Raw genomic sequence first — 27,406 nt, forward strand, 5'->3', positions numbered from 1 at the left:
CACCCAAACTTTAAAACGCACAATTTGTATGACAATACAAAGATCGGTAGGAACTTGGGGTTAAGTGCAGGGGCACATTGACATGTGACAGGAGAAAGATGAAATCAAATCTATGACCTTCCATTTCAAGACGGCTACTCTACCCACTGATCCAGTCACCCCAGATACGTTATCACCCAAGTGCATCGATGGTGTATTTAGTTTTTTAGAGCCTAAAGATTAGATCATTTTAATTTTGTCTTAACTTTTACAAGCTTAGAAGTGACAAATACATTTTCTCAAAGTCTGGTAGTTGTTTTCTTGTCTGTCAGAATGACCTGTCTTATTAAGAATACTGTATGCTCTTCTATTGCCCATTACTTTGAATGAATCCTTTTTTTATGAATAGTCCAGTTTCATTGATGCAAAAATGAGAAAGACTTTAAAGAAAAATGAAAAAAAGGAAGAGGTAACAGGAAGGATGGAAGGAAAGAAAGTGAGATGAGACAGCTGTAGGTCTGAAGGGCTGAGGAGACACTTCAACATAATCCAACATCTGTGATCACCTCTGACAACAGGGCTTTCTGTTTCCAATCAACTTCCATCCAGTTTACTAAGGCAGACATCCAGAGGCTAAATTATGTGAATAAATAACCTTTGGTGCTCTTTGGATTCCCTTAACTATCTATTTTCAATCTTAGAATTGCTGTAATACTACCGAGTCAATAGAAACTATTGCTTACACAGTGTTTACTGAGCCTGAATGTAACACAAGCTGCAGCAGTTGGGACTGTGGATTCAACATCCTGTTGGGTACATTAGCAAATTGATTAACAGATTAATTAATTGATTTTTCTCCAATTTGAAAACGTTTTAGCTTTTTTTTAATCATGTTATATTATTCTCTCATCAAAAACAGACCTAGAGTGTTGCTTTGATTCTTTCATGCATGTTTGAGAAATCCTTAAATCTCCCATGGCAACCATATGGGTGTGTCTAAATGCCTGGTCTCACAAAGCACCGCCTATTTACCCAAAGCTCCGCCATGAAGATTCAGCCCCCAGTCGAGCTTCCGCTTCACAGACGGCCCATTCCCTGTGCCTTCCCCACTCAGCTCCTCCAGACTAGCGGCAGCAGCAATAAGCAAACACCTGGTGGAAATGCGAGTCTGCTGGGTTTATCATACGAACTACTCCTTAGTCCAATGCTACTCAGAATGGTTAAACGGCATCTTGAGAACCAGTATTGTGATGATGTGGGAAAGGTGGAGTGTCAGAAAGACCAGGAGCCTCTTAAAGAGACAGAAGTCAATTTCAAGGCATCAAACTGAGAAGTCACTTTTTTTTTTTAAATAAATGTTTTGTTGGCTCTAGTGGCCTTTATTTTACAGTTGTCAGAAAGGAGGATGGGTCAAGATAGAGGGGCAGGTGGCAAAGGTCGTCGGGCCGGGTTGAGGACTATCCCTGCAGTGGCGCAACTGCATACTTTCTGAGGTGTATGCGAACATGTCATCGCCCCCACCCCCCAGGTTATAAAAGGTTATAAGGTTATAAAATGGATATCGCTGGACATACACTCACTTTCTGGGGAGGAAGTTTTTACAAGTAAATTTGTGTTTCTAGATGTGAGCAGCAGTCAATCCTACCCATTTCCTTCTCAATGTTCTATGCTCTTTTAAGCGTCTGATGGTGCTGCCACTGACGGACCATTGTCACAGCAGTCACTCAATTCCATTCCACATTCTTTTAATCTCCACTCCTCACTCGCTGACACACTCCTTTCTCCACCGAGCCAAACATCTCTACCTCCACTCTCTGCTCTTGTCTTCTGTTCAGCTCTGCGATTTTAGTCTTTTTTTTAACAGTTATCATCTCCATTGCCTGAAACTGACTAAAAGTAAGATTTTCTATGGATGATGTACAGTTGTGGTCAGAAGTTTACACATAGTGGAAATGAATATCAACAATTTTGTTTGTTCATAATTTACTGCATATTTTCCAGGGTGCAACTATATAGTTGAAGTGATTAAGGACAGCAGCTTCAGCCTTTTGACGACTAGCCACATTAGCTGCTACAACACATATAACCGAGCAGTTACATGTTACGAACAGCAAACAGCCATAAAGAGCTAATGTATAAACAGATAATTTTCATTTCATCTGTCATGTTTACTGCTTTACTGATGCAAATACAGGAGTGTTACTGACCTTTTTAAATGGTTGTAGTGCTAGCATAGCGCCCAAAATCACTTCCCTTTTCCATTCATCCATCTGTTTGATTGCAAATTATTCCCAAACGCTTGTGTTTGCCTTGTTGGCTAAAGAGTATCTGAACTCTTTTTTCACATGTCATTATCCTGTTTGTGCTGCTTTAAGCCAAGCTAAAGGCCAAGGTCAGTCATCTAACTGTTAATGATGACTAACGATTAGATGATTGAATCAAAGTCCTCTGTTGGACATCAAAGTTGTTCAACAGAGGTCTTCGATTCAATCAAATGGCTGAATCACCTCCTCAGTAGGAAGTCAAGTTCTCCAGACTCCTGATAAAGACCTGATTATTTGACCGAAGTGTGCTGAAGTCAAATTTTCTCTGCTGGACCAGAGAAAATCCTAAAAGTTGCAGGACACTGGCCCTCGAGGACTGGAGCTCCAGACCCTTGCCATAGGCTCACCATTACCTGGACTTGTTTTTGTATCATGTTACAACCATCATGGTACTACCACCATGCTTGGCAACAAGAATCGAGTCTTTAATTTGAAAGCCTTCATCTTGACTTCTCCAATCACACCAAATTGTGTGATCATTGCCTGACTAACATTTTTCTAGGCATTTGGCTCATCTCTGTGTGCAACTATAAATCACCGCATTACTTGAAGTTCTGTTGTACATCACTAGCTCTTCTTCTGCTGGCACCATTGTGGACATTGATCAGTTGCCTTACAGTTCTCCTTCAAAGATCTTAACCAAATTTCATTGGTCTTTGACTTCTTATAACAAATCCTTTATGGTGATGCTCAAAAATCTAAAATAATGAATGTATCAAGTGATCAAATCTGGCATAAGTCTAGAAGGGACCCTCTCGGCCCAAAAAATATTTGGTCAAACTCAAAACATTTGAAAACTGAAACAACTATTTGACTCCAAAAGTGATTTTTTTAGCTAGTAAGGCCATTCAGTGAAAATACATTACATTTGCCTTCTTTTGGTCAATACAGCAGTCAATACTGGTTGCCATGACCTTGATTTGTCCATTGGCCTAATTGGGAACAAGCCTAAGGGTGGCCATGAATGTTGGGTTCTGTCTCTGTAGTGCTCACATCCACTTTGAAGATCAGATCCTGTTATTATGCAGCTGCTTTTTGTGGTGTTTAATGCCAGACTTATGCCTTCAGGGCGACGACTTCTATTGAGCCACAGACAGATGGGTGTTAAACTAATAAGAGCACTCATCTTTCCCTGGTAAGATGCACTCGTAAATGGTCAGTTTTTATTTCACCACAAAATAACTCAACAAATTACTCCTCCACATCAGTTGTAATGCTGACTCTAGATTTCGGCGTAAAGCAGATGTAAGCTTTCATCACCTTGAAACAGCAAATGGGTTTATTACAGGGTACAGACCTGTGCTTGTGGATGATGTTAAATTATATGACTACTTAGAGGAAGGAGCACTTCAAAGAAGCCAGAGAGCTACCCAACACTGGAAATTTGGGAAGCAAAATTACACACTATTAGCATAAAAGAACACATCTGCTTCTAAAAGACACTTAATATCACTAACTAAACACAAAATCTATTTTAACTGTAATGGCACTAACATTTATAAGATATGTTAATGGTTAAATGGACAATATAATAATCTAAACAGCTCTTTGCTTGAATTGTAGCTTTTTATGACAGAGACTAATAGCTGTATCACATTATTAAGTAGCTGTCCTGCATTTCAATGGCCTACAAAGGTGCTCAACATCAAGTTAAGCCACATACGTTTCAGAAATGTTTAAGTCTTTTGCATAAGATTGGCAGTTCTGAAATGCACATATAAGCTGCAGATTTGCATAATTACATGACATTTACACAAGTGCGACCCAAATGTCTTAGCCATGACCTAATAACCTTAATCTCATGTTATCTATGCAGGCAGTATGGATAAAGATTTACTCACCTCGGCAGGCTGAATGCTTTATGTGACTTCAACAGACCCCAGCAGTGCAACCTATTTTTCTTTTTTTTCCTCATTTCAAATTTCAGTGAAGGAAACTCATGGAACATTGAACTTCCATGCCAAAATGGACAAGAGATGCATAAAACAGGGTTTCTGCATGTTTCACCAAATCGACCAAATTTAGGACTTTTTCAGAATATTATGAATAAAATTTAAGACCTGTATCACGACAGAAATGTACAGAAGAAAATCCCATACCATATATAAGCATAGCCTCGTATGCCTCACACTGCATCTGGCTCTCTACAGCCTCCTAACCTCCATAGTGCAGAGACTTTTTGAACAGAACACAGGTAGCATTGTATGGGTTGGCAACAGAAGTTAGCCAGTGGTGAAAACAAACGCCATCTAGCCAACTAATAATAAATGAACATAATAAATTAGATGCTAAAAATCCAGGTAGCAAGCAAGGGTATATTAGCAGGTTATTTCTGGTAGCCTCAACCGCCTCAAGTCACAGAAAGCAATAACTTTTTACTATTTTCTTTCCAACATGGTGTTTGTTTTCCAGATTTTCTGTAACTCAATGTTACAAAAACAAAGTCTTCTTTGATAATTAAGTCTTTGACACTGATGGCTAATGCACAGTATGCAGCACTTGAAATTCCTGACTGAGTGCGTCTTGCTCAGTAGAAACAAATCTTTCACAGACAAATATACACCATTACTGGATTCATCAGTCAGTTCAATCGATGTTGAGTTATTTAGACATTGGCTACCACCGTGTTAATCTTGCCTCTGGCCTTCATTTCAAACTGCACACTGAAAATGACAGATCACCGCAGTGTAGGCTGAATATTAAATGATTCGAGTCAGTCAATATCAATGTTACTGGTAATATCTGTTTTCTCAGAACCTGTCATCTTGTGTTAAGAAGCCATCCTGAATCTTAAGGCCAATTCTAGGTTTGGACCTGTAGGGGTCGGTCACCTTCCAGGGTTTATGACTGAACCAAAGGAACAAGTGTTTTAACTTATTTTTCAGGTTGTAGTGTTTCAGTTGTAAACAACAGAATTGGCAGTGCTGCATCCAAACAGGGTACGTGGGTAGAATATAGCTAAAAACATAGAAAAAAAAATCCATATGCATTATGATTTATTAAAAAATCAATGTCAGACTTGATGATTTACCCATGCCACCAAAAGTATGGGCTGAAATGCCATCTTTTAAGTCATATGAGAATATTTTCCAGTCCACATCACTGATTGTCAACACCAAGGTAGATGAGAGTAGAAGAAAAACTCAGACATTTCATTAAAAACAAAAAAACTAAAGCTTCAGCTGCAGCTTAAACACTTTTTAAGGCAACACAACATTCTTTTGTGTAAGGACTAAATACTATGAGATTTTACAGTGCTTAGAATAAAAAAACAGAAAAGAGAAGCAATAATTATTCCCACTCCTGTAAAATACAACATTGGCTATTATGTTACAGTACTGTTACTCAAGGTTTCTGGTTTCCCCCAGAAAACTTGCTAAGCCTGGTGGTTGGGCGCTCAGCAGTCATTCATCCAGCGGCCTGCCGTGTTTTTAAGTTAAAAAATGTTTAAACTTGACAGGAAATTTGAAAATATCACTTGATAGTTATGTGTTATTAATAGGTTGGAAGATTAATACCTGAACACCAACTATATAGTCTTAGAAGTGCAAACATTTTAAGAAAGAATTTATAAAGTAAGCAATGCTTAGCCTGGTGGGGGTACAAGAAAAGCCTGGTAGCCCGCCGGGCTTATAATACACTTGGGGAAACCCTGGTTGCTGTAACATTTACTTTATTTGGATTTTGCTACATAGATTTAAGCAAAAATATAAGATAAACATTCACTAAATTTTGTAGTCTTCTCATGCTTAATACAATTCAGTATCCGTTACTTTTGAGATTATAATGCTAATACATTGTGTTCTGCTCTTCGTGAGCCTTTTTCCAGAGCATTTTTATCTGACATCTTAAGTGGTGAAATGCAGAAATCAAAACAGAACTTTAAAACTGGATGATCAAATATTTAAAAGGTTTGGAAATTAACTTTTAAATCCTTGGTGCAGGATAATGGCTAGAGTTATTTGACAAAAAAAAAAAAAAAATCATTAAGTCCTGAAGAAATTGTAAGTACTTGATAAAAACACTCTCAGTGGACCGGTTGTATTCAGGTTTATAATTGCAGTTTGTATACACCCACAAATTGAGCGCAGGAGCTGTTAAAGTCATCATAATCACTTTGGCGGAGGAGCTTAATTCAGATGCCACCAAGGAATAATGAAAACAATTTTGCACCTTATCAAAGTTTAGCAACGTTATTATTAGGAATAAATTTAGACAAGCCTGTCAAGCGATCAAATATTAAACAGAACCCTCCGCTGCCTGTCAATTTCAACAACTGCAGTGATTTAATCCACATGAGATGCCGAGTATGTTTTGAAGTTATCTGAGAAAACCCTTGGCTATTTGACTCAGGTTCTTACAGAAACGCAAGTTATTAACTGATACAGTTAATAATAGCCTGTTTGAAGGTTACCGCTTTCCTTCATATTGATGCTACCCTATGCGTCGTGTTTAAGATTTAGTAAAATATAATCCATAAACCTTTCACTACAATGAAACTGTGACAGTAATTAGGAAGTCTCTTCAAAGGGCCGACTGACGAGCACAGACAGGTAGTCTTCAACCTGCAAAGTAAAATCTTTTCAGCAGGCACTCACACACGCACCCCCTTTGGGTGTCATGCAAACAGGCCTTATTATGGCTGCATAAAAAGTCTCTGTACAGCAACATGTCTTGCATAATAAACAGAGTGACCGGCGTTTTCATCTTTTAATGAGTCTGCTTTTTGGTATCAGGTGCCGTAATGATATGCAGTCAGGCTTCACAAGCAGCATGACTCTCCAATATGATTTTTAATCTAAGGATAATGGGTGTGCATTCCTAAGGTGCAGATAGAATATACCTGGTATTGATGGAACAAATGGAAATCAATTGAATTGATGCAACAAAAACAAAAAAACAAAAAAAGAGAGAAACTAGGCTTCCACAATCATTTTGTGATTTGATTGGAGTAAATGGCTAATTGTCCACAGATTCATGCCTACTTCATGTGCTCTAGAATTTAAATTTGAATCAAGTAATCAGTGCAAATAATGTAATTTTCCCACTAATCAAGGAAAGCAAAAAGGAACAAAATAAAAAAAATGGACCAACTGAAGTGCCAGTGTCCTTACAGCCCATTGAAACCGTGCATAATTAATCATATAAGGGGAAACAATTGTTTAACACTTACCTGAATACCTTAAATATGTGGCAGAGTAAACAATCAGTGGTGTGAACTGCTAGCTAAAAAGTTAGTTGTACTGGCATAAGTAAATGTAAAGAGAAGCAATAATTACCAACATGGCATTTAGCAGAAGCTAATGCTAAAGCGCTCACTTCAAATTCAGGACAATTCAGGACATTAATACAAAGAAGCATCATAAAGTCTGGGTGCATTACGTTTCCTGCTGACCCAGCAGCAGGAAGGACTTCAAAGTCAGTCAATACTTCCATCATCACCATCAGGCACAGAAACATTTTGACACTTACAGCAAAATCTGTGACTTTATAATCTGTGATCAAAAGAACTTGTGACACTTTATGACAGCTGAGGCTTGAATAGTTAAGAGGAACTCGGTCTGCGCTGCTATAATAAAAAAAAAAAGACTCGCTTACAAAATGAGGGCTTGAAATAAATGCACAGCTGTAGTGTTGACTCTGGAGATGTTTAGGTAGCAAGAAGTCTAATTAAAACCAAAGGATTTCTAACATGGTTAGATTTGCATATACGTTGATTTACATTCCCGGCGTTTGGTTCTTTTTGAAAAGCCCTTTTCAGGTTGCAGACTACTCTAATATCCGGCAGTGCTTTTGTCTGAGCTGTTGTCAGCCAAGATCTCAAAGCTGACAAAATACCACAAAACACTTCTGATTCCAATTTCAACAACAGCCTGGAAACCAGTTGTCAGAAAGAAAAGAAGAAAAGAAAAAGTTGGATAAGCAGCTGTGATGTGGGGATGTGAAAACAAGTTTCCATCAGCGCTATGCTACCAAACACGTCCAGATTTTTTACTGGCAGAAATTTTAGCTCAATTTTCTGTGTTTAGTTGAGACTATAATGACTGGCACAGTTGCATAGGGTTACGATTAATTCTTGGCATTGTGGTGGGTCTTTACTGCATTGACACAGCAGGTCTTGATGCTCAATACTGATTTTTGTTTTGTTGCTAAAAAACAATTTTCTTTTTTGCATGGTCGTTCATTCTGCTGGAATGATGATGCCAGTGTGAAGAGAGTTAAGAAATGTGGAAAATTCAGTTCCAGTTATTTGCTTTCAGTTTGTGTTAAAATGAAACTGGGCTTTAAAAGGCTCACATATCCACACAGCCAAAACTCTACTGATGGGTGTTTATTGGGTCGGTGATCCTGGAGTTAATTGCCTCTTTGGCGTCTTTTACTGCCATACAGAGGCAAGTGCATAATTTGCATCAAAGTAAAAAGAACAAAGAGACATGATCGAAATGGAAAGGTGGTCTAGCTCGTTAGAACTGACGTAGAGAAGTCGATCTTGAATTTATTGTTAGAAAAGTTCTGGTTTTTTTCACTTCTTACTCAAAACAGAATAAGCTAATGTGATGGGTTTTTTGTTGTTAAATTAATGCTGTAGGGTCCATCTTTTCCACCATCTCTTTCAGCCTCTTAACTCCTTACACGCACATGCTGCAGCCTACATAACCATGTATATGTGTGACTGAACGACAGTCATACATCTGTTCCATTTGTATGATATGTATGGCTTGTAACATTTGATCATTTTTCGGCATTAAAGCTTGTTTTTATATATAACCAAATCAAATTATTTCTCAAGGTAATTTACACTGAGGGGTTCTGGTCGGGTCCTGAAACTGGTTAACGGACCTGGTGGAGAACAGAGACAAAAATGAATGAACTCCAACATTGACCCTCTTACTGTTGGGTGAATTCATTAAACTATGCAAATAAACAGATTACTGTACATTTCTCTGTAGCCATTTCCAATGCTTGTTTTTGTTACAGTTTAAAGTGTACTTTGAGGCCTTTTGTTGAAAAAGCTCTCAGAGCAGCTGGGAATAGGAGGGAACTCCAGACACACATGGTTCTGTCCACATCGTCTTTTCTTGTAAATAACATAAATGCTGCTAGAGAAGTGACAAAAGGAAATATCGTCACCCCAAGTCCTTTTACTCACCAATTACTTCAAGACAAGTGGAAAATTAATAAGGAACTACTTCCTTTCAAATTCAAAATAAGAGTCTAAAACACTAAATACAAGGTATTGAGACTAAATCACTCACATTCATCTTTAGGGTCAATAATAACTTCTTGAAGATTATAAATTATATAATACTTCACAACAATGACGGGACATCACTTTGCAGGAAAACCTTCTTACAACTAGAAGAGGCTCAAATAAAAGGGAGATAAAAGCATTAATACTTTAGTATTTGTTCCATAGAAACCTAAAGACAAACTACACATTACAAGAAATGAAAGAACTTGTAGCTACAGCTTAGAACTTCCTGAAAACAGTAAACTTGCAGACTTGTAACTTTTGTTGTCTCTAGTTTCTCGAGTGCACCCTGAACCCTCCCATCAACCTCCTTGTCAGTCCGACTCAGAAAACCCTCGGGTGCTCTCTGTCAAGCTCCTGTTCCATTTAGTTACATTTAAGTTAACCCTGTATGTTCCCAATAGCGCTTCCAGTCCAGCTTGTTTGTGCCTCATATAGAAACAAGAGAGCAGACTTCCATCAGCCAAAGAAATTGGAACTGCTTTTCTACCAATATCAGAAAAAAAAATACTGCCAAGTTTTTCTTTTCTTATAAATCTCAAAGCATATTTCAGTTCAGAGTCTTTTGCATTTCTGTTTAGTACTAAAATGTACAGCAGATGGTGGATAATACCCCATGCCTTTGTTGCACTGCGATCACTCTTTATGGAATACTGGAACTGCCACTTCTGAGACTACACCAATCAGCAAACTGCAATCTATTATCGTGGATTTTACCCTTGAACTGAAAAAAGAAAATGAGCAGGTTTGACAATGGCTCCACATCTGTTCCCAAAGCCCTTTAGTCCTCCATAAAAATAGTGCTTATTTTTGTCTTTATGTGATATAATCCAGGATTTCCTTAAGATAAAGATAACGTTGAATGATGCATGGAAGATAACAGAACTTTTGTTGTGAAGACCAACTTGCATGACCAACAACTGAGGAAGACATCAACTGACTGAGCTGACCAAGTGAGGAAGCACGACATATGGTGTGCTTGAAAATGGAGGCTTGACTGCAGAGTCATTAGCCAACCACCAGCCAAGCACAGAATTTGTTTTTTGCTTTTAAATGTCACTATAGTAACAGTAAAGGTTAGTTATAATCACCTGTTTTAATACTTCAAACATCAAATCAATTAATGTGCATCAACACGCACAGTGGAAGCTAATATCTACAGACATCTTTATCTCCAAAACTGGCGACATAGCCAATCAGCACCCAGGAAAAATAAATGGCACTTCTGGATTGGCTACTTTCCACACACCAGCCAATAGTGTTTCCAGTAGAACTGAACTTTGGTATTTCAGCTTCCCAAGCTGCGTTTCCTTTGAAAAAGTTTAGATATTTGTTAGAAAATATCTATGAATATTGAACCGCAAATAGGTAGGGGTCGACTGTAGCACTCATTACATACTTGCAAATTACTTAAGACTTAAGATTTAGAAAATACAGAAGAAAATTTTTTTACAATGACAATTAATTCCCCAAAATTGTGCCATTAGAAACTGATGCGATTTGGGAAAACCTCGTTTCCAAATCCAGTTGGTTTGCCACAAAGTGTTAAGCGACACAGTACTGCAATTTATTCTGGTATTTCAGCTGTTCCTACTTTCCAAACCTTTATTTCTTGTCGCTCCCTCTTACCTGGGATATTATGGATGGTGATGGCAAGGATAAGCAGGAGAATTCGCCGCCAGCTGTTGCCTGCTTGGCCAAATTCTTCTGGTGTTTTACTTCCTGTTTCTTGTCCATCAAAGTGGCCTGAATTGGGCCCTCTTCTTCTTTGGTAGACCTCTCCATTTTCAGATTTGTCTGTGGAAAAAAAAGCACAGAAAGATAAAGTAAAACAAACATTAAGCAACGTTCTCATAAATAAATTACCTGAAACCTAACTTTCTCAATGCTCTATCCCCCAAAAACAAGCAACACTAATGGTATCTGTAACTCTGTTATGGAGTAGATAAGACTGTAGCTGAACCGGGGAGCTTCCAGGTGTGAAAATGTGCAAGTGTGACAAGACTTTTCCAAAACCAAAAGCTCTCCTCTCAGTGAAGCGGCCCCAAATAAAGGTTAGAAAAACCCTGAAGTGCTTCAGCATGCCTCAAATTAACGCCTTCAGTTTACTCCCAACAGGAGTGCTTGTCGGCTGGTGGAACAATGCCTGAAAGCTGCACATTGCCAGCTGCCACCGACAATGTCTATTAGGCTCCAGAGTGGAAAATCAAATGAGCAGGCCCACTTCATGCAGTGAATGGGCAGCTGTGTGGAGAGTCAGCTCCTCTTCCAGGGCCCTTCTTTCTCCTTTCTTCACATACAAAAAGATTATGATTGAGTATCGGGAAGACGACGAGGATATTTACATATCCGACCCCGGCTTCAAAAAAATCGCCATGAGGCCCTCACGAAGCTATTGAGAATTGCTTCCTAATACGGCTGGATCACATGTAAATATTAGCACTTTCCAAGTAAAAGCCGCCTTTCGGCTCTATTTGGATTGCCTGGCAGATCCAGAAAGCCGCTGTATGACAGCGAAAGTCCCAAGGAAGTTACAATTACATGGAGAAATCTGCATTTCAAATCAGCGAACATCAAAATGGGTTTTATATACACTTAGCAAATACGCATTGGCTTCTGCAATTACAGGTCTGGTAGGTTTGAAATAAATTGACCTCTCATAACTTTTGCACAGTTGCACAAACTTTGAATTGAGTGCATTTAATGGCAAATGGATTGTTCTGCAGCAACGAGGTACTGTGATCCATTCCTGGTTGGAGCTTTTCGGTATGGACCTTGCATAATTTCTATGCATGGGTGGGGAAATGTTTAGTTAACTAGAGGTTCTAAACTACTTTAAAGTTAAGTGGAAGTTTATAAAGGTTCTTATTGTTTGTCATTTGTTGCTCTGTAGTGGATTAGTGTCAATCTTTTTCGATCTCATTCAGATTGAGACCTAGCCTATTCTTTCTAGATTGTCTATACTCATGTGTCATGTCTCGTTCTGTCATCTCGTCAGCTCAGGTGTTCTATAGGAGGAATGTTGACTTCAGTTTGGATCACTATTATTCTTTTCTTGAACTATAGTTCAAAAGATCTTGATTTAAAAAAGCAACCTTCAGGCGAAAAATGGTGTAACAGTACAAGTATTCATCTCAAAAATATCCAGTACGGCCCTGTTGGGTTGATATGCCATTTTGTTTGAACAAGTTATATTCTCAAATTCTCTCCTTAAAATTTTCTAAATCAACACTGACCATTTTCAAGTGGTTGTTATGGTTGTATAATCTATTAAGGCATGGCCGGGTTTCCTACAGAAAACTAGGGTTGCCACCTTTCAGAAATCAAAATAAGGGACACCCACCAAAATTGTACTCCAATCAGAGTAGCATACCTTCAACACGTTTATACTCGAGTAGATTTACTTAAGCTTTAATGAAGTAGGTGCAAAATGTATTTGGTAAAAATCTACTCAATGCTGAGTAATTGATCATAACACCTGATTTAATATTCAAAATGTGTCCACAGACAGCCCAAAATATAAAAGTTTACTGAACTTAAAATATTATGGTATTAAAAATATTACCAAAATATTTATACAAATAAGGAGTTATTTTTGGAGGCTGGTTCTAGACCAAATGTACCATGAGGGCCAGTTTGTAGTCAGTGTTTTTTGTTTTTTTTTGTGGGGACACTGAAAAAGGAATGAAAATAAACAAACAAAAACAGAGCAATATATTTCATCATTTAATATTCTGAGCCAAAGAGCCACGTGTGTCTCCAGACTCAGGTTGCAGATACTGATCTGGTGGGGGGCGGTGCAAGTAAAGCCTGGTGGCCCGTGTTTAATGATCTTTACAGAAACTTGTTGACCTTCATGACACTAATGCTTGCTACAGTTCCAGATGTTTAATACGTTTTTGTTTTTCTGACTGTTTGTAGGGCGGGTTTAGGAGAATATCTTTAATTTCCTTATGAAGATCATTTGCCTTACTCAAAGGTTGTATTTTCTTCTTTTTCTCATTTTGAAAAGTGGATGAGGGAAATGGTACCGAGCGTCATAGCTATATTTCAGGAAATAACTAAAGGATGAATTACAACAACAGTTGTGTCGATTTATTTTAACAGAACCATTAGGGATGCAAATATTTGAGACATTTTTGGAGATCTTTTTAATTTTTACAGTGAGCTTGCACTGCTGCAATAAAGATGAATTTTATGCCTTTTTGCACATATTTACCAGCCGTGGCTGGTATTGTGAGGGATGCTATACTCCACGAAACAACATCACCATTCAGATTGTGTAGAAGTCCAATATTTTTCCTCCACTCTGTATTTCATTTGCTCTATCTGCTGAAAGCTCCATTGACAAACTGCTCTGAATGTGTAATTTCATGCTGCAGTTTACCAGGTAGCTGGAGGTGTTAAATCAGAGAGGGTTTCAAATTCTTTTCATTAATATTCAACTTATAGCCTTTATGTTCTGATTTCTTTTATCGTTCTACATCTTCACCTTGCAGCAAGAACAGCATGACTCAGAATGACGAACCTCCTGTGGCTAAAAAGCTTGTTTGACCCAACCCTTGAGAAAAGCCATTTAGAAGTGGAATTAACAGTTTTCTTTAAAGGCAAAACTGAGCTTTGCTCCGCTATGTTATGAACATTAATTTGGCTTAGAAGCTCAGTGTGAGAGATGCAAGTCAACTTCCATGGCTATCTCTAGGGTGTCAATTGTTTGAAAAATTGATTTCTTTTGAGAAGCATTAGTATTCAAGCTAAAGACACCCTCAGCTACACAAATTTTGAAGGAAAAAAAAAAGAAGGCGGCTTTAAAAGTAATCCTGAAGGGAAACGTGTAGCCAGGTGTTACAACACGAATTCTGTGCAAATTTTTGAAAATATATTAGTATTTTAAGACAGCATGTTTGCTAGAAAGGTCATTCATCTATGCGAGAAACATTAAGGATTTCAGTGCATGTAGACAGATGTAGGGAGGTCCAATTAATTTTGTTGACTTTTTGCTTTGGTTGGGATTCCAATTGGATTATAAAACTATTGAAGGGAAAAACCCAGAGCTGAGAAATTAGGACAAGACAGTTAGAGTCGCATCTCATGCATGGAAAAAACAGCCAGATCACTAAGCTAGCAATTGGTGTTGTTTGTAAGCATAAAGTTAATCCAGTATGAAAATGCTCTCTTTGGCAATTTATATACCTAATGTGTCCTCAATAGAGCAAGAAGTCACATTACAGAAAAACCCTGATTGATATGCCCTTCAAGAACCGTTATATTTTTCAATGATATGAAAAATGACCCGACCCCGGATAAGCGGCAGAAAATGGATGGGTGGATGGAATGATATGAAAAATGTATTTGTCTTTTAATCACTTCATTTTCTATTGGGCACTGAAGAGTTGGTGTCAGACACTGGACTCAAAACAAACAAGAAAGACTTTGAGAAAACCATTTAAATGATAAACAGGGTTTTAAAGATGAGATCGACATGCTCTCTGCCCGACCCAATTTGCATCAATGCCATCAAATATAAATGTACAGCCAGCTACATTTCTCTCACTCTTGCAAATAGAATAAAAATGAATACAAATTCAGATACTGATCCGTAATCTGCATTGCAATAACTTTTAGCATCTTGAACACAAACTAATTTGAGCTAAGCCTTTTTGTAGAATTACACAAAGGAAAACCAATTCCAAGACTGGGAGAAAAAAAAACATCTTTCAAACAAATTGCTACATCCATTCTGAGCATCATGATTAATGGCTAATAATAGCTCAATGATGGAATATTTCCATGTGTCATTCCAAATGAGCAGACTCCATTATGTGAATGCAGAAGCAACAGAGTAATTTACTCAGTGATTCCTCTGCTGCTGAAATGAAATGTATTGCCAATAAGCAGTTCATCATTACACATCAGCCACTGACTTCTAAATAGCAAGGATTGTTCCACTTTCATCTACTACTACATTAACTCCTAAAAGAATAATTTTTTATGCCATTTTTTTGTGGAATTTGTGTTTTGTGCCTCTCTCAATACTTTTATTGTCCCTTTGTCCTACTTTCCCAACCTATGTTCTGTTCCTTTGTATACAAAGAGGTCAGTGTTGAACACAAACAGGTCAGTTCTGCTGCAGTTTTCTGTTTTCTTGAAAACTGCTGATTCATTTCAGTATCTTGTGTCCTAATTAACGCTAAGAGTATTTACGCGTCTGGTTCTCTGTTTCCAGTAAGTCTCTCTCTTTAACCTTTCCTCGTATTTCTGGTGTCATCTGTCCTTCTCTCGCCATCCTCATAGTTCACTGGCCTGGTGCCTTCGTTTGTCATTTATGTACATGAAATCTGCAAGAACTCACATCACTATGCATATAAATTAGAGACTTAGAGAGACAGTATGAAGTCTTTCCCAAGGTCAAAAGGATTCAACTAGACATTTTAATATCAGATACAAGCCATCTTAGTCTGCCTATGAGACTGCACTGGTGTAAGTTGAGAAACAAATTCTGAACTGTTTGGTTCTTGGGTTAAATTAACAGAGTTTAGTTTATTTTGTCCTGGAACAACCAGTCATTTAAATAGAGGTTTCAGCTGAGATAAGGACTGTAGTTAAGACTCAAGTCTCACATTACAAGTCTAAGTAAAGCATGCTTCTTTAGGACACAGATCTAAGGTAATTGCAATTTAAGTGAATCTTGAGTCCAAATCTCAAACTCCAGGCCTTGTTTCTGCTGTTAAAGACCAACATGTTCAAGTGTTTCAAGTTCATAAACTAGCATCTATATGAATATATTAGTGCTGAGAAGAAGACAATTGTGGCAGTGAGTTGCAGAACTTTTGATATTCTTTATCTTCTTTGCCTACAAGAATGCTTACAATTTTGTTAAAAAGGAAGCTTATTGTAATCGTTTTGGAAACCGCAGCTGATATAAATGTTTCAATTAATTGTTTTACTTTGCTGGTCGTAACAATACACTGATTCATTGTTGACGTCCAAACTGTTAACCCTCCTCTGTTTTTCCTCTCTCTCTCCCTCCACTGCCCATCCCTCCATTCGTCTCCATCACACACATTCTCGAACACGAGCAATTGACCTCGATGAGAGCGTTCCAACTGTGTAAGCTGGGCCATGTAGGCGGCAGTAAATAGGAATTATCTGGCCTGGAAAGGTCAACTGATCTGGACTCTTGCTGGAGGGCCCCTCCTGTTACACCCTCAATCAGGGGATGCTTTCAAAGGCCAGAAACCCTCAGTCCATTTCTCTCCAATTGAACTTCCCAAACCATTAGGCTGTAACAAATGGCTGTGTGCGCACACCCTGTGGACACACTGTTGTATCGCTCACTGCTAATGATAGCTGTGGGGAAGAAGCTGAAGCTGTGTTTCTGACTCGTGTTCTCTTTATTGTATGTGATTAGCCAATCTTCAATTACTACCAATACAAATTTAACTAATGTTATAAAGCAGCTATGTGGAAACATCTTCATGTCGAGTACATTTAAGATAAGAAAATACAGTAAAATGATATCTGAGCTGAAGAAGACTTAATTAAGTCAAAAGTTGATTGAAAAGTTTTCAAACATTTATTCAACCAGATTATTGCTCGATTTTTTTTTTATTCCTTCCTAACAGATGTGTTTGTTTACATAACGTGTTGAATTAAAAAGTGGAAAAATGTGGAAATTATTTATTAAAGCAACTATATAAGGAGGTCATAACCACTAGGTTTGTTTTTACTGTTAAAAAAAAAAAGAAAAAAAGAGGAGCAGACGTTTGGAGGCAGAACTAACAAAAGGAATGCGGATAAATCAAATGTTGCCTGACAGCCAGTCAAACTAATGTCCCTTTACGAGACATAAATAGGCTGCAGCTGACATCGAAATGTGTCAGGTTATGACACAGTCAAGTTAATCAGCCTCTCAACTTTCTAACACAGACAGCATATATTCATGTCTTTTTATAGATAAAGTAAATTTATCACTTGCTATATTATTTACTCTTTCAGTTCCTCTCCATCACATTAAGGATTGAGAAGGGCTGCAGAGTGAACATGACTAAAACAGATTTATTTGATGTGCAGAGTTAAATGTTCAAGAAAAAAACGTAACGGTGGCGACCTCGTATGTAGGTGAGCAACACGAAAAAAAAAAATACAAACTACTCGCCAGGGATTTCTGTTGTCAGAGGTGATGTGTGACAAAAGCATCTGTTAGATGTACAATTACTTGTCAGTGTGAAATATTTCTATAGTTAGTTGAAAGCAGAAGCCAAATTTTGCGGTCAGCTACAAACCTTCCAGACATGTTTGCTTGGTTGCTACAAAATAAGAGATAATTGGAATCAAGTTTTCTTTTTTCCCCCCCCCCCACTGGTATTGGTGTCAGAGTTAAGTCGCATAAAAACTTAAAACAATCAACATCTATATTAGTGTTGCAAATTGAATTCAAGTGGAGTTGTAAGTAATTGTATATGACAGCAGCGTTGGGGAAAGAGCAGGATATCAGTCAATTTCTATCTGTATTTTGGACTTGCTTTATTTACTGGATTTTAATGGCTTGTGGACAATGTCAGCACTGTGAAATAGGATATGTCCGGCTTTTACAAAACACTAAAAAAATAGAAATATTACTTTCTGTGTTTTTGTTCCTCTTGGTTTGGCCAGAAACACACACCAGGTTTGTTTCTTGCTTCTCACTTGTATCACTTTTTAAAGGCTCTATACAGGTGAGGAGAAAATAATGTCATTGCTCATCTTTAAAGGAGTCATAAGAATTTTTCACATTTTATTTTAAACTGCTAATTGCAGCTCCACAATGCATTTGCAATGACCGTATAATTGTGCAATTTGACACATCGAAAATGGAAACTCGCAGATTTCAAAAAGACTTTTGCTTTTTGACAAGGTTTTGGTGCTATGATAAGGTGTCTTTTTTATTTTATTTTGGCTGTATTGAAATTGGTTTATTTTCCAAAACTACAATGGAAACACTTTTTTTTTTTTATCATCACATGAACAACCACCAGATTTTACAACTGGCGCAAACCACAAAAAAGACGAAAGGAAGTAGAGGACGGATCATGGAGTGGCATATCATGTGAACACGATTTTAAGAGTTTCTTATTTAATAGAAACACAGCAATTGTGGAATTGTGTTTTTTGACATTACTGGAATTATAAAGTTTTCAGAACATTTGTAATGGAAACACAGCCAGTGTAAACATGATGCTGAATGTAATTTAAACTCTGTTTGCATCCTCAGGATCAGGAGAACCTGGAGCCTTTATGTCTATTACAAACTATTCTGTGCCGTTTTCCCACCATCACAAAGGAGGCAATCCATCTCAACCTAAGGCATCTCTTTAGGTGATTATAATTCAGTGTCAGTGTAAGCGCTGTGCTTTTGCAGCTCTAAAAGTTACACGTTTACTTCCGTCTAGGTGAAGTATTTTTCAAATTCGCAACAGATACACGTTTTCTTGGAGTTTATTGTCAATCTACACAAGTAATGAGTTGTTGACGCTCAGCATCTGCTGATGTAGTGGACTTGCTCCACAGTGGAGTCGCTCGCAAAGTCCAGAATAAAGGACAGTTCCAAGAAAATAAATTTAAATTTTGAGATCCAGAATAATCTGGATCTCAAAATTTAAACGTGCTTCCAGTCGATACTTTTGAAAATCTTTTTCTTCCATTACAGATAAAACCTTTGGTGTGTGTGTCAACACACCACGCACGTGTGTGGACTGAAATGCTTGGTCTTTAACAAATAAACTCAGTCAAACTAATTTGTGAGACTAAGTTTTCTAGATTTGTCACTTGGACTTAGGTCTGGACTTTGCGCCATTCAAACACATGAAGAAGCTTTTATCTAAACCAGGGGTGTCAAACTCCAGTCCTGAAGGGCCGCTGTCCTGCAGTTTTTAGATGTGCCACAGGTACAAAACACCTGAATCAAATGGCTTAATTACCTCCTCAGTTCTCCAGAGCCTTGCTAATGACTTAATTATTCTATTCAGGTGTGGTGCAGCAGAGGCACTTCTAAAAGTTGCAGGACACCGGCCCTCGAGGACTGGAGTTTGACACCCCTGATCTAAACCATTCCAACATGACAAAATGCTATGAAGTTCAGACGGTATGAATATTTTCTCGAGGCATTGTGTATTCAACCACTGCTAAAAAAAACATAAAAAAGACATTCATTTTTTGAAGTGTTAAAGGACTGATCAGCTCTGAACCAAAATGTTTCCAAATATTCATGTTTGCGGCTAGAAAATGCTAAAAAAATATGAGTAATTTGTATGATGACTGCAATAAAGGACAATCCTTTAGACATGGTGTAACATGGATGTCTAGTATCCTCCATAACATCAAACTTTCTCATAACTTAGCTATAATTTGCTCGATTAGGTGAATGTCAACGAGCTGGAACTCATTGACATTGGTCGGACATTGCTGTGGTTCAGAGAACCAATCCCCCCGACTCAGCAGGATCTAGTTAAGAACTGTGACTCTTCAAGGTTGTAATCACATACTGTTCAAATGAACACAGGTCAGGTGTGAAAGTAAGCGAGGTGAAGGCTCGTCACTAAAAGCTAATAGCTTCTACCAGCTGAGATCAGTTCAAGGAGCACCGTTCTTACAGTAAGCAGCGGAAAAAGAAGAGCACTTGTTTGTGGTGTTGGTCCGTCAAGTGGAAGTAACTATTCAAGGTCAGATTGCTTGAGAATGTTAGTAAATATTAATATTAAACAGGCCTCCTGCTGATGACTGAGTGGCTTTTTACTGGGATGTTACTTAAAAATGTTGCGTTTTTTTTCTTTTTAGCTTGCATCTGGAATATTTTTACTGGTTATTACGAGTTTTTGGTGACAACATTTCCCTTCCCTTTAAAAAAACATCTCTACATGTAATGCAACTTTTAAAGCAAATTTTTATTAAAAGTGTTATTACTTACCAAATGACTCTTCATGATGGCAATCATAAACATTCATAAAGACTTCTTCACGTTCATAACAGGTGTAATACTTATGACAATGTCATGTCAGTCTTGTGCACACCCCTTCAAATAAAGTGTTTCCTTACACGGTTTTAACACTATGTTGACTTATTTTATTTACTTGATAAGTTGGATCAAACAAAATTAGGACAGATTCCTCTTTTGGAAATGTTCACTGGGCATTTCATTCAGAGTCAAATTAACCAAGCACTCTGCACTGGAATGAATGGTGTGCATGTCTGAAAAGAGCTTTAATGATGTGCCACTGCTGTCCAATGGCTTTATCAGCTTCAAAACAAGAAAGGAAAAGAGAAAAAAAACATTTAAATTGGCTTTCCTGAATTGAAAATTAATGACCACCTTGTTCAAAAATAATTTTTAGGGGTAATAGCGGGTAAATACAGCAATTAGACATTCATTGAACCGGACAGTGTTTGCTGCGTTTATCACTGTGGTCTGTAATTTCACTGGGGACGATGGAGTGAAAACGAAACCGTAACACATCCATACTCTGTTTTTGATTTGGTGATCTCCATTTGAGATGAATGATTTCCTGTGACAGCAGTGACGCTTTAGATGACAAACGTACGGGGAGGAAAACCACGCATCGCACGCACATGTCATTATGTCTCTGCCAAACGACTGACATAGGAGCCTTTTAGTCAGATTAACAGCTTGGTTGAAGCCTTTCATTGAGGTGATTAGTCTTCTCCCAGTGGTTTCTCTGATCTTGATAATAAATCTCAGACACACATTTATCAAATGTGTGCATGACCAAGAAATAGGTGTGCCATCATTTTCCTACTCTTTGATTTATCTGGTTTTGAATTCTGCACTCAGCTTGAGTGCAGCAGAGGTAATGGGACTGGGCCTCAAAGTTATAAGGCCCTAGTAGTGCAACAAAATGCTTAGCAACACAAATTGTACATTTTATGGTTTAAAAAAAAGCAGAGGAAAACCCAAAGCTGTAAATCTTTAATGAAATCCACAACAAGGTTCAAAAGGCGTTCAACATGCTGATGCGTGAGATTCAGCACAATAACAGCTGAACGGAGCATCGCTGGTAGTAAGTCAGGCTTGTTTCCGCTGAGTTTGGACTCCACCAAGGTTGTCCCCATTCACCAGTTCTGTTCATAACTTTTATAGACCCAATCTCAGCGAAGGGATTGAGAGGATTGCATCTCTGTTCTTTGCAGATGATGTTGTCCTATTAGCTTAATTAGATCAGGATCTCTAGCCTTCCCTAGAGCGGTTCGCAGCTCAGTGTGTGGAGCTAGGATGAGGGTCTGAAATCATGTTCTTGAGCTGGAAAAGAGTAGATTGCCTTTGCCAGGAGAGGGAAGAGGCCTGCCCCAACCGGAGGAGTTCAAGCATCTTTGGGCCTGTTTCATGAATTAGGGAAAAATTGAGAGGGTGAGGAATTGGTGTTGCATTTGCAGTAAAGCAGATTCTCTACCGGTCTGTCGAGGTGAAGTCAAAAGCCGAGGCTCTTGACTTACCGGTCAATCTACGTTCCTACCCTCATCTATGGTCAAAAATTTTGGGTAGTGACCAAAACTGAGATCACAAATATAAGCGGCAGAAATGAGATTGTTCCATAGGGTGTCTCGGCTCTCTCTTACAGATACGGTGAGAAGCTCGGCCATCTGGGAGGGACTCAAGAGTAGAGCTGCTGTCTCTCCACATTGAGAGGAGCCAGTTGGGGCACCAGATAAGGATGCTTCTTGGTGAGGTGTTCCAGACACGTCCCACCGGAAGGAAAAGGAAGAGGCAGACCCAAGACATGCTGGTGGGACTAATATTTCCCGGGTGGCCTGGGAACACCTCAGGATTTCCCCAGAGGAGCTGGCCCACGTGCCTGGGGAGAGGGAAGTCTGTGGATATTTGCTTAGGATACTACCTCCAAAAGAAATAAAAGATAATGGATGGATTGAGTGAGCTCAGATTGAAGCCATCTATTAAGGCTCTTCTAATATCTGTTATTCACAGCTGCCAATTACATTGACAAAGTAAGAAATTATGCAAGCTCTTTATTTTTCAGCAAAACTATATTTCAGGTCTTGTACGTCACTTTAAAATTTGACAGAGGCATATTTTTCATTCATCCATTTTGCAAATTTTATGAAACTCATACATTAATCTACACCAGCGTGTGGTAATGAGCCCCACTGAGCCAGACTTGTTCTTGAAAACTAAAATGTAACATGCAGTGTGTGTTTGCATCTTTGAACTTCAGTTAAATCTCATTGTAGTTGAGCCTTGTGTAAGAATTTTTCCGACAGTATTTTTTGTAATTAAAACATCTGCCCTCATGTCCTCCACACACACACACACAGAGGACTGAGCCTCCTCACCTCCATCTCTCATCTCCACCCTGCAGTGAGGCTCAGGAGACACAGATCAGCCCCGTCCACCCACCGCCCATGCTGATTGTGTTTTCTCCTTTTAAATCTTGCAAGACTAACTCATTCCTCTCTCTGGCACTGCTGACCCTAAATCATTCGCTTTCCCCACTTCAGCGCGCAGCAGTAATCACCCTTATCCTCATCCTCCTCCAAGTCCTCATATTTTACCGAGTCATGCTTTGCTGGCACAGCTCAGCTCTACCTCTCTCTTCAGGTCAACCATTGTGGTAGTGACACAAATGCCAAGTAGCGCAATCCTGTTGTTTACAGTTTGTCTCCTAATGGACCATGTCACTTTAAAATGTTCCATGAGTAAGGTAAAGAAATACTTTCCTGCTTCAGATAAGAGACTTCCAGGTTTGTATTTGCACATCAGAACATAAACTTGATCTGGTTGTGCAAGGTTCTAAAAGTAGAGGCTCAGTAAAGCTATTTGATTCAGAGCAGCTGATGCTTTAGAGCGAATAGGTGAGTGTTAACACATTCCAAGAAGAAAATTCATCAATGTTGACCTTAGAAAAAACAATTGTTGCATCTGATGGGTCTGAACAGGGGTTACAAATCCATTTATAAACTATTTAAAGTGTGCATTTCTGCACTTAGATTATTCGCAAGTGGAAAACATTCAGAGCACCAATCTTCCCTGGAGTGGATATGGTGGCAAATGTTACACCCCCCCGCCCCCCCAAGGTCAATTGGTACCAATACCTCCTGGATTGGTAGGTACCAATCCTCCTGGATGCCTTATTGGTGCCTTATTGGAAATTAAGGCACCGATAAGTGCCTTAATTTTGGCACTTATTGGTGGTACGCCCAAGAGCGGAAATAAGGAAGACTAGCTTCTGCAGTGGAGGATAAACAGTTTACACTGTGCGTATTAAAGCAGATGTATTGTTTGACCTAATAAAACAGGTAGTTACAAGCGTTTTTAGAGGTAGTCTCAAGAATTCGCAAATTTTGGTGATCTGAAAGCCTTTGAATCTTCGAAACGTCTTCCCCCTAAATAAAATATGATGCATCAACTTTGGTTTGCAAAGTTCCATTTCACGGAACCACAAGCGTTAAGGAACAACAATCTCCTCTTTATGCCAACATTTTCTCACAGTCATATAGCAGGCAATCTGTTCGCAGCCATGACTTGTACCAAACGGGGCAAAAGCAGCCCATGATCCTGAAAAGAGCCAATAAACAACACAACGGCTTAAAACAAAGGAATGTTGCAATACAGGAGTCAAATTTATTTGAGACTTTGACTTAAATAAAATGCAGTGTGACCCGGTGCAGAACTGTTGCATGTAGTATTCAGAAATAATTGTGAATAATTCTTACTCCTAAGAATGATTTCTCTGAGGAGTCAGAGGGCATAATCTCTTTAGCCCTCTGAGTGACTAATTTTAATCAAACTAAATAATCAGACATAAAGGAGTCCAAAATGTAGATGTGTCACATTTAAAGCACAGATAAGAAAATTCATTGCGGTGTATTGATCAACACATTTAAGACTTTCACAGTTTCTCTGCGGAAAACTTTTAGGAGAAGGACGATGTTCAACTTGGGGATTGTCGACTGGGTTTTTATTGATATGCAAATGACGCGTCGAGAATATTGATCTGAAAAGCGCGCAATGTTTTATCTAGACGACAAGATTAAAAATCTCTTTGCAGTGACAAAGCTGACGGGGATGATTGATTGCATCCGTTCTGGTTGTGAAACGCAGATTTGAAAACTAAAACATTCAAAGCTTTCTAAGCCACACACTAGCAGCACCATTATAATTACATTCTATCCATGAATTCAAGCTTTTGGATTTTTTTTTTTTTTTTTGGACTCAATAAATAAATGCAAAGATTGAGCTGTTAAGTTTCCAGGTCATCTGCCGCCCTGCAAGTGTGTACGTGCTCTGCTACATACATACACCAGACTGAGCACACGTCCCCTTTCCCGCCTGTCATCTGTCATCAGCCGTGTTGTCGTTAGCAACAGCCTCCCAGAGCAGCCTTCGTAACGTCATTCTGCTAATTAACAACAAACAGTGTGACACCCAGTGATTTATTACCCACTGTCCCTCAACTCCAAATCTGCCCAGCACCACGGTGCCGGGCGCTCACAGGGAGACTGCCGTTACCTCAACGCCAACAACGGAAAGAACTTCATCATTTCCACCGCTAACCGGTTCCCCAAACTATCTTACTTCATGTTTTTTTTTCTATTCCTCTGTCTCTCTCTCTTTTCAGATCTAATCAAAATGAATTATGATAGAGGGAGAATTAATTCTCAATCATGCCTCGCTGTATTTCTTAATCCAATTTGGCTTCTTCTTCGGTTTTTGCCTGCCTCTCTGCTCCATTATGTAACCCAGGATATTTAAAGTTTGTCTAACTCCAGACTTTCTTTGACAAAGCGCTCCGCAAAAATGTTCGTGATTTTTTAGTTGTTGTTCTTTGAAGTAGGTTGAGAATGTATTTGAAAGTAGAGCAGAATTCTGAAGTGGAAGGGGGAAAAAAAAAAAAGAAAAAGGACGCTTGGTTTGTAAAATTGAAATGTGGTGGTCCATTTGTATTCAGTCCTGACTGGCTTAATGATTTGCAGAATTAATTTCTACAGTATGTCTCCACCACATCTAGAGGCTGAAATTATTTCACTTTTTCCAAAACTGCTCAGACTGGATGTAGTGTGTCTGTAAACAGTAATTTCTGAGTCTTGCCACACACTGGCATTATGTTTTACCTCCCTAATGGAGTGAAATCTCACCACCCCTGCTATAGAAGGCAAGGTGCTTTTTAGGTTTGTCAGCTTCAAGATAAATAATAAAGACAATGTTTAGAAAAGAGTGATGTGGGAGCCAGTTAATCTGCTGGTTTAAAGGGAAGGGAAATGCTGTCACCAAAGAACACTAATAATAAAGTTTGTAGATTTATTGTCATCAATAAATCACAACCTAAAGCAGGTGGGTGCCACAACTTGTTGACCAGATGTGGGAAGTATAATAAAAAACATTAGTGCCTTAATTTGTTGATGTTTGTCTTTTGCTAAGAATATGTTGTTATCCTTCACTCTTTCAAAACTCAATTATTAGAGCACTAATGAAGAAAAGTTATTTGCGAACTTGAAGTGGCCTTTTCTTAAGCAAAGATGTTTCTAAAGCGTAAACACTGATTGGCTAGGTAAAAATCACTCATCTGTCAACCGCTTTAAAAAGTTTAACAATATAAGTTCTTAATGGTACCAACTTTGTTTCAAGGCCAATTAAAGCAACATTATTTGTGAATGATGATTTATTTTCATTTCTTTGTTGCTTGTGTGCTTGAGGTTTATTGTTACATTTTCCATGTATCAGTTGTTACAGATTTCTATACTCTAACTCTTCCACAATAACAGCAGTGGAAACAATTTTAGCTGACTTTCCTGAAAACAACAACATCATGAAGCTACAAAGCAAATGCACTTTATAAGTTTCATACATAAATTTAAACTTTATTTTTTCATTTGGAAGATTTCACTTTAACAGAAACATCCCGTAGACACAGCAGTTTTTACCTCAAGCCAATCATCAAGTCTTTTCATACTTTTAGCAAGCTGTCACACATATTGCATAACTGACACATTTTTCATTCCTGTAATGAGAGCTTAGCTATCAGAAGATAATTTAGCTGGATGTCGCTCAAGAGTAATTGTGACGAACAACGTTCTTGTCATTTTTAGACCAATTGTACACTTTTTGTAATGGTAATGGGAGCATAATAGCACAGTAAAGAGCATTTATCTATTACTTTGTGGAAAAGTGATACTGTAACTGGAAAGTAAAAGGTAGAAATATTCAAAGCCTATTTTTCTCTCTTTTTTCATGCTTGCGGGAGACTTTGGAGCGTCAGGTTTTTGGTTCTGTGGGAGCAACAAAACAAGACAAAAACTAGCTCTTGCCAAGTTCTGCAACAGGAGCTTATTTTTGATGAAGGGGAAAAAAACACAATAAGCATAAAATATTCTCAAGTTCAATCACAAAACTAAGAAGTTTCTCTAATTGTCCACTTGCTATTATCGTTTTCCAATTAAACACTTCCAAACAGCCACTAATTTTTCTTAATTGTATCAAATATGCAATCAAAAATATTAGAAACAATCCTTCAAGTTAATCAACAATCAAAAACCACATAATTGTGAAATGGAAGCAAAATTAAACATGGTTTGATTTTTTTTAACTAACACAAAGGCCTTCACACAATGCAAATGCACAACATGCCTTACAAATTCGTAAATTTGAAAAAAACATGTATGCATGTCACCTAAGCACAGCTCTCCATCTCGTTCACCTGCAGTCTTGACCCCATCCTTAATTTTGAGCAGGAACTCTCTAATGGTCAGAGCTTTAATATTAAAGTGGAGAACAGTTCATTGTGCAGCACAAGTCTTTAATGTCATTTCTCATCTAGTCTTCGCACCTGAAATGTCAAAACCATCG

The 27,406-nt window shown here is 38.3% G+C and overlaps 1 protein-coding gene across 2 annotated transcripts in view; it reads right to left on the minus strand.

Moving 5' to 3' along the window:
• The window catches only part of slc39a11 (solute carrier family 39, member 11), a 153,517-nt gene that overhangs the window by 10,850 nt on the left and 115,261 nt on the right, over positions 1-27,406 (minus strand). For both annotated transcript variants that reach the window (XM_008437981.2, XM_008437980.2), the window contains exon 6: positions 11,185-11,352. In XM_008437981.2, coding sequence (XP_008436203.1) covers positions 11,185-11,352 — 168 coding nt within the window. The remainder of the gene's footprint in view (positions 1-11,184; positions 11,353-27,406) is intronic.

This window comes from Poecilia reticulata, chromosome 19, assembly GCF_904066995.2.
Source record: "Poecilia reticulata chromosome 19, P_reticulata-male-v2, whole genome shotgun sequence".
NCBI classification, from domain to species: Eukaryota; Metazoa; Chordata; class Actinopteri; order Cyprinodontiformes; family Poeciliidae; genus Poecilia; species Poecilia reticulata.